The following is a 14,547-nucleotide window of genomic DNA, read 5'->3' on the forward strand; positions in this document are numbered from 1 at the left end:
TTAGTATCTTTATTGAAAGTATTAGAGGTCCCCTCCCCCCCAACCCCGTCCACCCCATTCACCTGTGAATTAATTTTTAAAATAAAAAATATGTATATATGCACACACATATATATATATAGTATAAGTAGGCCAATAATTGTCTATTAGACACGCTAAAGAAAAATGAGATTTCCTGCCCTCCCTGCTCTCTTCACACCCAATTTTCATTCTTGTAGGCAACTACTTTTTGTTCCTTTACTGTGTATTTTGCTGTTCATCTTCACTACTCTGTGTATTTTCTTTAATTTTTAGTTTTTAGGCTGTGTTTATGTACATCCAACTGTGGAAAATGACCACATACTTCCCTCTCCCCAGCTTCCACCACATACTTTCCGGCATAGCTGTTGTGTTTTGATTTGATTACTATTCATTGTTTACATTGATATTGCTTTGTACACTTATATTAGTACCTGCCCCATGTGAGATGTTATATTTTTCTTTTCCTGTAGATTTTTTCTCCCACTTGGAATTAATAATTCTTAGTTCTTTTACTTTGCTTAGTTTCTATGTATTTACCACTAATTCAACCCCAGACTGTCTGCTGGTTGTATAAATTTCCTCTCTGTTTTTTCAAGCACATAGGTAGGTGTTCTTTATTTCATATTCTTGAATAAATTTCTCTTGGAGCCTCTGACCTGCTCTAGTCTGGAGTGTTGCTCACAATACATGCCTTTAATGCAGGTGTATTGAGGCTCTCCATCATCATCCAGAGGATCCTTTACTCCTTTATTTCTGTGTGATTATTTCACAATGAATGGTTAATTCATATATGATCAGTTAATTTATGAATTTGGTTGCTGTGTAGAGACCCAAAATAAAATGTTGGGTTTGTTGATAATGATCTTTACTATATGGTGAGCTAACTGGATTATTTCCTTTCCTCCCATCTCTGTATCCAAAGTGCATTTGAGGAGAGTCCTGCAGTCCTTTCCAGAAAGTATATACCTGGCTGACCAAGTATTCTAGGATTTGAGTTGTGGAAGAGTTAGACTGGAGGGTCCAGATTCAGAATGTAAACTTTTACTTATCCCTGTTTTCATTGTGGTCCAGAGATCACTGGAGGTTGGTTGGTTGTTTATTTTTCTTCAAAGAAAAGCCTCCAGTTTTCTGTTAGAGTGGAGGTGGGATGTTTCTTAGCAGCTCAGATTGGGGAGGTCCTCCTTGAAGACCCAGCTGCTGCTTACACAGTCTTTGAACCAGTCCTGCTTTCAGTACAGCCTTTCAGAGACATCTAACTTGCCAAGCCTTTGTGTGCCCTATCATGTAAACTTAGCTGCTTCTCAACATTCTTTACTGCCAGTTAAGGATTCTACCCTTCCTTATACTTTCCAGCTTCCGGGATTTTCTGATACTACCTCATCTCCCATTTTTTTGTTCTTGCGGTTAATGCTTTTGAAAAAATCTTTTCTGTTACAGTAGTCAGAGAAGATAAATATTAGTGGTCAGTGTGCTCTTTTTAACTGGAAAGGATTTTAAGGTGTGTTTTTGTTTGTATGTTTTTTCTACATGGTATCAGCTTTAAGGTTTCTAATAACTATTTTCCATTACCAACTTTATTCAGGTAGTAAGGTACTAAATAATACATTTGTAATAACATGTCAGTATGTAAATTAGAATAAAAATAAGCTTTTGAAGAACTTTTTTTTTTTTTTACAAGGTACAAATATATTTGTAATTATGTTTGGGATTTAAATGTTTTTTTACTGAAAACAAAAATATTAGAGCTGAAAATGACTTTTCTGAGTATCAATTTTTGTTAGTATTTGATTAAAGAAATTTTTCTAGTCAATTAAGGTTTAAAATATAATGGAAAATAGATGGGCTTTATTTAACTAGTGGCCCGCTGCACGAAATCTGTGCAGGGGAGGGAGGGTTTCCCTTAGCCCAGCCTGCACCTCTCCAATTGGGGACTCCTTGGGGTATGTCCAACTGTGAGATCGGGCCTAAACCGGCAGTCAGACATCCCTCTTGCAATCTGGGACCGCTGGCTCCTAACCGCTCACCTGCCTGCCTGCCTGATCGCCCCTAACTGCCTCTGCCTGTGGGCCTGATCTCACCCCCAACTGCCTCTGCCTCGGCCCCCACCACCATGGCTTTGACCGGAAGGAAGTCAGTTGTCCGGTCAACCCGGTCTAATTAGCATATTACCCTTTTATTAGTATAGATAGATTATATAGCATAGGATTGCTTAAATGGGGGAGAAAAAGCCTTTTTCAGCAGGAGGAGATGCTCTTAGCAGACAAAAATACATAATCCCTATGTCTGGATTGATAGCCAGCCATATGCACTATACTGCCAAAGCGGTCATTAAAAATTGAACCACTTTCTTACACCTTACACGAAACAGCTGTTGCCCTTAAAACCCCTCCTCAGCCCCCACCTTAGTTCTGCCTTTGCAGTTCACCCAGATTAGATTCTGATTGGTTGGTTTCTATGCCAGTCAACATCCAAAGCTCTGCCTCCTAGGCAGCCATTGGCTCCTCGCAATTCACCAAGATTTGAGTATCAAATCAGAGAGGCGAGGCTGATCAGCAGCCCCCGCAGCTGCTGGCAAGGTCCGGAGAGAGAGAAAGGCACAGCTGCTGGCGAGGCCTGGAGAGAGAGAGAGGCAAGGGCTGATCAATAGCTACTATGGAGGCTGCGGATCAGACCCTGCTTCTGTCTCTGGGCCTGATCCGCAGCCCCCTTGGCAGTCAGTGCTGGGTCACTATAGCGACCCAGAACTGACTTCAGGACTGACTTCCAGTGTTCGGTTGTCCGTTTGGTCATTTTGGAAGTTATGGAACCTGGCTCTTTATATATATAGATGTTATAAATAGAAAATATAAATTAGAAGAAAACAATACACATGTACAGTGGGGCCTTGACTTACGAGTGTCCCGACTAACGAGTTTTTCAAGATACGAGCCATCTCTCGGCCGATTTTTTGCTTTGAGTTGCGAGCTAAAATTCGGGTTACGAGCCAGCTTCAGATACCCCACCGCTAGTTGGCGCAGCGAACGTCACAGTGAACGCCCACAACATCATCCCGGCATCACGTGTCTCACTCGTTCACTTTATGATTTGACATACGAGTAATTTGAGTTACGAGCTCCGTCACGGAACGAATTAAACTCCTAAGTCCAGGCCCCACTGTATTACTGGTAGTTAGGAAACACATTGGCATCTTTATATTTGACATTCGTTTTTAAATATATTTTTATTAATTTCAGAGAGGAAGGGAGAGGGAAAGAGAAATAGAAACATCAATGATGAGAGAGAATTATTAATCAGCTGCCTCCTGCATACCCCCTACTGGAGATCGAGTCTGCAACCCAGTCATATGGCAATTGGACCATGACCTCCTGGTTCATAGGTTGATGCCCAACCACTAAGCCACACCAACCAGGCTATAGTAATTATTTAAATGCTTTATAAAAATTCTGTTCAGCATTGTTTAATATATTTAACAAATAAATTAAAATATGTCAGATTATGCCATGCCTCTGCTCAAAACCCCTTCAGTAGGACTGTACTAGATGTATTGGTTAATAATGGCAGATTTTGTAATCAAAGAAAACATGATAATTTCCAGAGAAACATCAAAAGTGCTTTTATTCAGAGTAATGTCCATCACTAGCTACACATTTCCCCCATCTTTCAGGTAATTTGTGGAAACTGTCCCAATAGAACTTTTCTTATTTTGAGGCAAACCATTCAGAGACCCAATTTTCCACTTCTTCGTACATTTTGAAGTGCTGCTCAGAAAGTGCGTGTGCCATCAATCGGAACAGGTGGTAATCTGAAGGAGCAAGTTCTGGTGAATACAGCGGGTGGGTTAATACTTCCCAGGCAAGACCTTTTAATGTGTCTTTAACTGGTTTTGAAGTGTGAGATGGTGTGTCATCATGAAGCAAAATTACTTTGCCATGTCTTCTGGCCCATTCTGGTCATTTCACAATCAAAGTGTGGTTCAAATTGATTATTTGTTGTTGGTAGCGATCAGTATTAATGGTTTCACCTGGTTTTAGAAGCTCATAATACACTGCTGGGGTCCAATCCCAGCAGGTCCAGGGGTCCCCAAACGCAGAGCATTGTCTTCTTTCCAAAGTGATTTGGCCTTGCAGTCAATGTTGATGGTTGACCTGGATCAACCCATGATTTTGTGCGTTTGAGATTCCCAAAATAAATCCACTTTTCATCGCCAGTCACAATTTGATGCACAAAAGACTTTCTTTCGTGCCGTTGAAGCAACATTTTACTGATGATGACTTTTCGGTTTTCCATTTGCCTTTTGTTCTGTTGATGTGGCACCCATTTTCCTTCCCTTAAAATCTTTCCCATTGCTTGTAAACGATTGGAAATTGTTTGCTGAGCAATGTTTAGTCTTTCTGCAAGTTGTTTTTGAGTTTGACATGCATCCTCATCCAGTAATGCTTGTAATTGTTGGTCTCCAAACTTTTTCACGATTGGAAATTGTTTGCTGAGCAATGTTTAGTCTTTCTGCAAGTTGTTTTTGAGTTTGACATGCATCCTCATCCAGTAATGCTTGTAATTGTTGGTCTCCAAACTTTTTCAGTTGACCTGGACGTTGTTTGTCTTTCACATCAAAATCATCACTTTAAAGCATTTAAACCAGCGTTCACAAGTATCTTGAGATGGAGCATGTTCACCATAAGCTTCCCAAAGTATTCAGCAGCACTTTTCTTCAAAATAAAGTAATGAATTAAAACTTCCCACAAGTGCTCTTTTTTGGCATGAAATTTGACATTTTTAAGTGCAAAAATATCTATGATGTTAACACTTTCAGCAAATTTGACATATGGAGTTTTGAAGCTTGTTGTCAATACAACAAAATAGCATACATATCAAATTGCATATATATCAACATATGTATAATTCCATCTATTGAAAAAAATCTGCTTTATTAACTGGTACACCTAGTATAATTAGAGCAAAACCTGCTGAGGACAACTAGAAAAGCTGAAGAAAAAATATTTTTTAAAAGTGCTTAAAGGTTTTGGAGAGCTAATTAGACAATAAAGAATACCAGGCTGGAGGAGGCCAGAGGCCTAGTGAGCTAAGCCCAGTGTTTGAGGTAACAGTGGGCATGAACAAACAAGACTGTGCAACAACGTGGATGGATCTCACAAACGTTGGGTGAGAGCAGCTAGACACAAAAGGATACGTGCTATGAGTCTATTGTATGTAAATTTAAAGGAAAAATAAAGACAGTTTGTATGGATGCATGTTTAAGTGGTAATGGTTTAAAGAGAAAGAAGGAAGTGATTCCCATGTAAGTCTGGATATTGGTTACTTTTGTGATGGGGCAAGGGTATATTGATCAGAAGGGACACTGTTGGGGGCCCTTGGGTACTCACAATTACCACTTGTAGAGTGGTAATTGTACAAGTGTTTACTTGGTGTTGTTATTGAGATGTACATTTTTGTTTTGTGTATTTTTCTCTAATGTATTTATAATTCATAATTGAAAAGGTTAAAAAATAAAGGCACTCCAATGATTCCCAGTATATAAATTGGAGAAAAAGCTGTTACCTCATCTTCTACTTCCTCTTCCTTCACTCCACCCCTTCTGCACAGGCCTCTTTGATGTTCTTTGAACATACCAGAAATGTAATCTCTGATAGGGCCTTTTACTTGATATATCTCCTTCCGTACTTGCCTTAAAACACATGTTCACAGACAAATCCATTTAATATTACATCCTTCCCCCATACTCTCTCTTCCCCATAATTGCTTTATTAGTTATTTCTGTAGCATTTGCCAACTTCCAATATACTGGATAATTATTTTAATTTGTCAGCCTCTTAACAAATGTAAGGCAGAATACAAGTAGGGATTTGGGTGTGCTTAAATACCTGCCGTTTCCTCAGCACCTAGAGCAGTGCCTGGTGAATAATGGGCATCTGAAAAATACTTGTTGCAGGAATGAATTTCAGTAAGCAGTCATCCAAAGAAATAATGCTCAATGCCATTGTTACCATTTTTTGTAACCTAAAATAATGCCAGTTTTATTAAAATTTAAAATTAAATTTCTACAAATAGAAGCAAATATTCCATGTTTAGATAGTAGGTTATAAAGCTCATTTAGTAATTAAAGTCTGTAGTAGTATATTTTCAAAAAAGTCATAATTATATTGAGTCTTCTGATGTTTATTATTGGGATCATCTAAAAGTAAAGTGTATATTGTAGTGTGCTATTTTTTTGTGCTTACTAAACTGTCATGATGAGCTTTGCCTTAGAATTTATAATCTAAGATGTCCTTGATTTGACAAGCACAATGGAGCTGAGCCTATTATATTTCTTATTCAGAATAAAATAGCATATAAATTTAATAATAGTGACATTCATTTACTTAATGCTAGCCATTGTATTAAGTGGCTTACATGTGTGTACACTCTCATTTAATCTTTAAAACACTCTAAGAGGTAAGGAATTTACAGATTAAAAAAAACCCCAAAGCTTGGAAAGGTGAAATAATCATTTCAGCAAATGAGTGGTAGACCTAAGATATCAGGCTGCCGGATACCATGCTATTAACCATTATTCCATAAAGCAAAGGAATAATAGAGAATAGTCAGCAATTGACAAATTATGAATTGCTGGTAAGAATATACCAAATAATGTGGATGTGAAGTACAGCATAGGAAATACAATCAACAGTATTGTAATGGTTATGTATGGTGCCAGGTGGGTGCTGGAAATATCAGGAGGAACACTTTGTGAAGTGTATGATTGTCTAACCATTATGCTGTGTACTTAGAGCTATGTGCTAGTTGAGTATAAGAATAATAATAGTGAACAAGTTAGATGCAGTTTGTGCTGTCAAGAGGTTTATATCCTAACAGGAAAGTGATCATCATTTAATTTGAATTTAGAGATCAAATATCCAGTTTTTAGTGTTCTGTAAATAGATCAGCATTGGACTGAGCTCATTTGGGAAATATTTATTGAAACAATTAATGAAATTGATGTTTTAAGGGAGAAAATTCAGATAGTAGTTCTGATGGACTATTTTTCTATCCAGTTGAAACCAAATAAGATAAAACCTTATGAAACTACGTTTATTGAAGGAGAATTATATTGATTACAGTGTGTTTTGGAGAACACTTTTTAAACCTTAACTGCTTTCCTTTATTATAGCAGCTTCATGGAGTATGGCCACAAGATGTTGTTGACGGAACTTGTGTAGCAGTAAATAACAAGTATCGACTAATGGCATTTGGTTGTGCGAGGTAATATATAGACTTCTGCAATTTAAGTGTTATTGCAAAAAATAATGTTTTTTAAAACATCAGATATTCCTAATATAGTTGTCAAGTTTGTCATCCCATTATAATTTATGAATCAGCCTTAATATAAAATATAACAGTATTTTATTTTATTTTTAACATATTTTCATTGATTTCAGAGATGAAGGGAGAAGGAGAGAGAGACAGAAATATCAGTGATGAGAGAGAATCACTGATCGGCTGCCTTCTGTGCATCCCCTACTGGGGATTGAGCCTGCAACCTGGGCATGTACCCTGACCAGGAATCAAACTGGGGCCCTTTAGTCCACAGGCCAACGCTCTATCCACTGAACCAAACCAGCTAGGGCAAATCTCACAGTATTTTAGGTTGGAACAAACCAATGTAAAGGGCAGATTTTGGAGATTATCTTAATTTGTAAAAGTGAGCTTTTCTTGAGTGGTAAGAAATTGAGTTACAAGTTTAAAAAATTTAATCAGTTAAAATGTAGGTTCTTTATTATTTAAATGGATCAGGAAGATATTTTTTCCTTTTTTTATGTCTTTTCTTTTTAAGACATCAGTGTTGACATTGTCTTTGAATCAGTGGATATGCTTTAGTTAAGGAGCAAATTTAAAGCTCATACATAAAATCAGTTTCTTGTTTTAATACAAATAATGCATGTTTTAGAAGTAAAATATAATACATTTATTCAGTACATATCTGTGTGTCTACCATGTACCAGGCACAGTTATTAGCACTTGGGATACATTAGAAAACAGCAATGATATCTGACTGTCAGGCTATTTTAGCTCAATTAAAAAGATTATACATGATGGGCGATGTAGGCTTACAGTTATGAGTTCACAAAATACAGTTTATTCTTATATTATTCTTTATTAATGTGTATTTTCCATATGAATAACTGGCAACCTACTTGCCCCACCCTGTATCAGATACTTACAGTAATCCCTTACAGTATGTATAGTGCTCATTAGTCTTTAAAACTTTCTTAAAATATAAAATTCCATTTGCCCTAAAAATGAGACTAAATGTTTCTGTAGAACATATATCTAGTATAATCTCCAGGTACAAGTGTCAAAGTATCTTTTTAATATAAATAATTCACATGTATAATTCATCACCACCTTCATTACACTCTCAATAATCTCTTTGTAAAGTGAGGAATCTTCATCCTCTCACACTGCTTTTTATTAAAGAGGTAAATGTAGAAATATAAATAAACTTAGTACAAGAAAGAAGAAAAAGCGTATTTTTTTCATATTCACAAATTTGATTTGGTCATATTTTGTTTAGAATTTTAAAGTCTATGTTCATGAGTACATTTGCCTATAATTTTTCTTACTCTCCTAGTTTGTAACTCTCTTGCCTCATAAAACAAGTTGAGGAGGGTTTGTCCTCATTCTCTTCTCTGTGGTCAGATTTGTCAATGAAGCCATCTGAACCTAGAATTATCTGTATGGGAATTTTTTGTGTTACTGCTTTAATTTAGTTTTAAGAATAGATTTAAGAAGATTGAGATTGCCTATCTCTTCCTAAGTAATTTTGGCAATTTATATTTTTCTGGAAATTGTTTTTTTTTCCATATGCACTGTTAAATTTATTGGCATAAAGTTTGTAATATCCTTTTAAATTTTCATATTGTAAAATAAAAATATACTTTCAGGAAAGTACATACTGCAAATATTCCATTTTACAAATATATTTAATACAAACACATACCTATTCACAACTGAGCCAAGAAATAGAACATTGCCAGCCAATACAAGTTTTACCCCGGCTACATCCTAATCACAACTTTTGTCCCTTCCCCGACTCACTTAAAGGTAACCAATTTTCTGTCTTTTGTGATAATCATTTCTTTATCTCTGTAGTTTTATCACCCATGTATGTGTCCTTAAAGAACATAATTTAGTTTCACCTGATTTTGAATTCTATATGAATAGAATTATATTCTATGTTACGTGTCTTACTCTTTCAGTCAATATTGTAAAATTTATCCAAGTTCTTTGCCTGTAGCTGAAATAGTTTTTGATTTATTTATAAATAATGTTACAGTGTATGAATATACCATAATTTATCTGCTTTTGCTGTTAGTGGACATTTATATTATTTCTTGGTTTCCAAAAAAAAAAAAGAGACATTCTCTTATAAAAACCCAATAACTTTATCACATATGAGAAAATTAATAAACCCCTACTAAGATCTGATACTCAATTCATGTTGAAATTGTTATTTTTCTTTTTATCCTCACTGAAGGATATTTTTCCCATTGATTTTATTTTTTAGAAAGAATGAAGGGGCAGAGAGAGAGAGAGAGAGAAACATTGATTTGAAAGAGACACATCAATTGTTTGCCTCCCACACTCGTCAGACTGGGGCTGGGGATCGAACCTGTAACTGAGGTAGATGCCCTTGACTGGGAATTGAACCCATGACCCTTTCGTCCACGGGCCGATGCTCTAACTACTGGGAAAACCGATCAGGGCCATGTTAAAATTAACCAAGATTTTTTTTTATAGCTTCTTTGTTCCAACCATATTCAAGCAAAATTCGTGAATTATATTTGATTATTATTTCTCTTTAGTCACCTTTTGCCTATAACAATCCTTACACCTTTTTTTCTTATTTGTATGACATAAACTTTTTTTAAGAGTCCATGTCAGTTGTTTATAGAATGTCTCACATTCTAAATTTCTATTCTTTCTTCATAATGCCATTTAATTAGTTTTTCTAACACCTGAAATGACTGGAACTTTGAAGCTGGTTCTCCTTGAGCCAATATAGTTAATGACTAGGAAGCTCACATGTCATCATTTAGGGGGAACTCAGAGACATGAGCAGTGGCAGATATAGTTTCACATCACCTATATTCAGGGCTGGCACCCAAGGGTCTAGCAAGGCCGATGTGAGAATCCAGGAGAGGTGTTCTAGGTCTCCCCAGGGTAATGAAGGTAGAGTCTTGGCCTTCAGCTTTTCATTTGTCTCAGTTTTCACCAGTTAACTGCCACACACCCAAAAGGGAAACCATCCCGACACGCCACGATATTTTGAATTTAGTGTCTGTAGACTCTTATGGTGTACAAAGTGTTCATTGGTTGGGAGAGTACCAACCCATCTGTCATGATCATGGGCTGGGGTGTAAGTTTTGTGGTTATAGCTGTGTGACATTGCAGCCTAGTGTCTTTTAGCTCTAATCTGCCATCACTTACCAGGATTAATGCCTTGAGCACTAGACTGTAGCTGTATTTTTCTAGGAATTGGTTTTCCTATAGAATCCTGTAAGAAGACATCTTTCTTTTAGGATGCCAATTTTCAGGGGATCAGTCTTACAACCTAACATTTACCTTTATATTTAAAGGTTTGTTTATATTCGGCTAAACATTTTTGCCATTCATGCTGTTGTGTACTTCCTATGGCATTGTGTAATAGTAATGTCGAGTTGTCCTAGTATTAATACTGCTAACTTTGATCATTTATGGTGGTAATAGCCATATCTCTGTTATAGAAAGACTAGAGGCCCAGCCTGCACCCTCTCAAATCTGGGACATCCCTCTCACAATCCTGGACCACTGGCTCGTAATTGCTCACCTGCCTGGTCGCCCCTACGCCCCTAACTGTTCCTTCCCCCCCCCCCCCCTTACCGGCCTGATCACCCCTCACTGGCCCCTGCTGCTGGCCAGGTTGCCTCCAACTGCCCCCTCCCTGCCGACCTGGTCGCTCCTAATTGCTCCCCCCCCCCCCCCCGCCAGCCTAGTCACCCCCGACTGACCCCCTCTGCCAACCGGTTGCCCCCAACTGTGTCCCCCCCCCCCCCCCCGCTGACCTGGTCGCCCCCAACTGCCCCCCTTGCCAGCCTGGTCGTCCCTCACTAACCCCCTACTGGCCTGGTTGCCCCACACAGCCTGCTTGTTCAGTCGTTTGATTGTCCCTCACTGACCCCCCTGCCAACCTGGTCATAGGCAGCCATCTTGTGAGGGCGTGAGAGTTAATTTGCATATTACCTCTATTATATAGGATGTTTTTGCTTTAAGATTAGTAAATAGTATCTTTTAATGAAAAAATGTTCTCTTACAATGGGCTGAGAAATGGAAAGAAAAATAATTTGAAGAGTATAGGCACTATAGAATACTTAAAGGGTTAATTTTCAGTCTTTTTAACACTTGGAGTGCAGGAAACGAGTTAAGTCGGCTCGCGTGAATTGCGCGTACTCCGCGGGAGCCGTCTTTAACTCGGTTCATATAGATTTGCGGTGGAGTGCGGGAAACGTGTAAACTCGGGCCGATTGTAACTGCGTATTACCAAATATTTGTTTGTAATCCACCCTTTTGGTGGATGGAACAAAACCAAAAGACAGAGCCATCTTATATTTTGGCGGGAAATTCACCCGCACTCCAAGTGTTAAGTAGTGACTTAATATCTACTTCTTAAATTAGAAATATTTGAACTCCTCACTGATGTGTTAGAGCTCAGCAACCCAGAGTTAGCACTTGACAGTGTGTCAGATGCAAAGCAGAAACCTGCTAGCTACTTAGTGTTGTCTTTCAGCCAGGTGTTTGGGTAGGTGGTCTGGAAAGATACATTTAGGCATTTGGCTTCTGACTGAGATGGAATAACAGATCAAATTTCCTATGCCACCTGAAATTAAAACAAGAGAATGGACAAAAATATGAAACAGGCATTTTGAATTCAAGAAATAGGACATCAGGTAACTAAAGACAGCAATCCCTGAAAGATGAGAAACAAAATAAGAAAACTCTACAAGTGCCCCAGCTTTAATTACTTTGAGAATTTCCAGGGCATAGCATGAGGTTGGAAGATAGAGCCTGGCAGATTCCCTGAGTTGAGTACCTGGAAATGAGAGCTTGGGAAGACCAAAGCACCTAAGACTCACAGGACAGACACCAAAGAGAGAGTGGCACAAGGAGAGAACTCCAGAGATCTGTAGAGGGTCCCATTTGAGTATTAAACTGAAGCATCGAAGATACAAAGAAGACCCAAATCAAAAACAGATTAATGTTAACTTGAAGGATGTGGCAAGAGAAATTATTTTAAATAAATAGAAAAATAGAGCATTAATGAGCTGTGAGGTAGCTGCAGGTGGCCTGTTATTGCAGTGTTTTATTTTGCCCCATTCCTAACCCTTGAGGGAAGTTGGACCTGGATGGAAGTGGATCAGAGCTGCTGTGGGAACCATCTAACTTCTCCTGCCACAGAGAAGTGTGCATAAGTGCCAGGATATTCTGGCAGCCCTAAACAATATTTGTGTTAAAATTTTTTTTTAAAACTTCATAAGCAGAAATGTTTTTTTAAATGATCATTAAGTTTAGTTTTGAAATGTACTTTAGAAGTAACATATATTTTGTTTTGCTTTCTGGTCCTTCATAAATTTGACCCTTGTAAAGATGTTTGTTTTTTAAATATATTTTTATTGATTTTAGAGAGAGAGGGGAAAGGAAAGGAAATGGAGAGAGAAGCATCGATTGGTTGTCTCCTGCACGCCCCCTACTGGGGATCAAGCCCATAACCTAGGCATGTACCCTGACCAGAAATAGAACCAGCAACCTCTTGGTGCATGGGATGACACCCAACCAACTGAGCCACACCGGCCGGGCTGTAAAGATGTTTTAAATGAAATAATTACATATACCTTATACCCAAAAGAGCGTGTATCATGTGTATAGATTTTAAAAATAATGAGATGTAACAATAATAAAATGAAAATTTATATAAATTACCATCTAACATGAGAAAGCACATTACCAAAGCTGATGAAGCCCTGCCTGCCCCCTTCTCCACAAGCGCAGTCACTGGTCTGTAGTTAGTGTACCTTAGGACTTTGCTGCATTTTTACCACAAGTATATTTAACTACTATGTTTTGAATGCTTTTTACTATTAGAAACAGAATTATACTGTATACCTATGCTACCTATTTTAGTGCATGTAACTAAATTTTATTTCTTTTTAATACTATGTGGTATATTACTATATGATTATACCACAGTTCATTTTCCTTTCTGTTATTGTTGAACATTCAGATTTCCATGTTTTACACTTTACAGAATACGATGATGAACATTATACATGACAAGGATGTTCTGGTATAGCTAGAGGTGAAGTTGCTAGATTACAGAATATGTATCTGATCAAACTTATGAGATGACTACAACTTATTTACAGTTTCATTTTGTTCTAGTTTATATACTTGCCAACAGTACATAAGCGTTCCCTAATAATGCTTTTTATATTTGCGTTTATCTTTTTTCACTGAAGTTTGTTTGTTTTTTACAGTGGTTCTGTACAGGTTTATACAATAGATAACACCACTGGAGCTATGCTGCTGTCTCATAAACTAGAGTTAACAGCAAAACAGTATCCTGGTGAGTTTCTTTGTTCTTCTGATTTTAACATTTTAATGTACAGATATGTGTAGTGAATGCTAATTTCAGATGATTGAAAATTATCTCCTGGAACCCCTTGCGAGTTTTCCACAGTGGGATACTTTGGCACCAGGATGGGAACTGCAGTCTTACGGTTCATTTAACTGTGAAAATACCTGCAGGTCCTTGAGAGTCAGCCTTTGTCTCATCTATTCTTTACCTGAAATGCCCCATATTTCTACATAGAGGGTACATTTTCATCTTCCAAGTTACAGCTCCAATGGAAAAAAATTTTTTAATGAACTAGTTAGAATACTATTCCCTCTTATGCTCCATTGCTCCTTCAGTTTTTTATCATTCTTTTTGTATAGACTTTAAAGGTCAGCATGTAGTATTTTTTAAAATTTATTCTTTATTGATTAAAGTATTACATATGTCTCCTTTTTCCCCCATTGACCTCTCCCCAGCCACTCTCACTCTCCAGCACATGCTCTCACCCCCTAGTGTGTGTCCATTGGTTGTGCTTATAGGTATGCATACAAATCCTTTGGTTGATCTCTTATCTCCCTCCCGACCTACCCTCCCCCCCCCCCCCCCCCCCCCCCCCCACACACACACATTCCTCTGCCTTCCCTCTGAGGATTGACGGTCTGTTCTGATGCTTCTCTGTTTCTGGATATGTTTTTGTTCATCAGTTTATGTTGTTGATTAAATTCCACAAATGAGTGAGATCACATGATATTTATCTTTCTCCAACTGGCTTATTTCGCTTAGCATAATGCTCTCCATGTCCATCCATGCTATTTCGAATGGTAAGAGTTTCTTCTTTTTTACAGCAACGTAGTATTCCATTGTGTAGCTGTACCACAGTT

The 14,547-nt window shown here is 37.7% G+C and overlaps 1 protein-coding gene across 4 annotated transcripts in view; it reads left to right on the forward strand.

Moving 5' to 3' along the window:
- Window positions 1–14,547, forward strand: part of RIC1 (RIC1 homolog, RAB6A GEF complex partner 1) — a 102,502-nt gene that overhangs the window by 44,741 nt on the left and 43,214 nt on the right. For all 4 annotated transcript variants that reach the window (XM_070431620.1, XM_070431621.1, XM_070431622.1 and 1 more), the window contains 2 exons: window positions 7,187–7,278; window positions 13,587–13,675. In XM_070431620.1, coding sequence (XP_070287721.1) covers window positions 7,187–7,278; window positions 13,587–13,675 — 181 coding nt within the window. The remainder of the gene's footprint in view (window positions 1–7,186; window positions 7,279–13,586; window positions 13,676–14,547) is intronic.

The sequence above is a fragment of the Myotis yumanensis genome, unplaced genomic scaffold, assembly GCF_028538775.1.
Source record: "Myotis yumanensis isolate MYYU_CA2020_CCGP unplaced genomic scaffold, mMyoYum1.0.hap1 SCAF_12, whole genome shotgun sequence".
Taxonomy (NCBI): Eukaryota; Metazoa; Chordata; class Mammalia; order Chiroptera; family Vespertilionidae; genus Myotis; species Myotis yumanensis.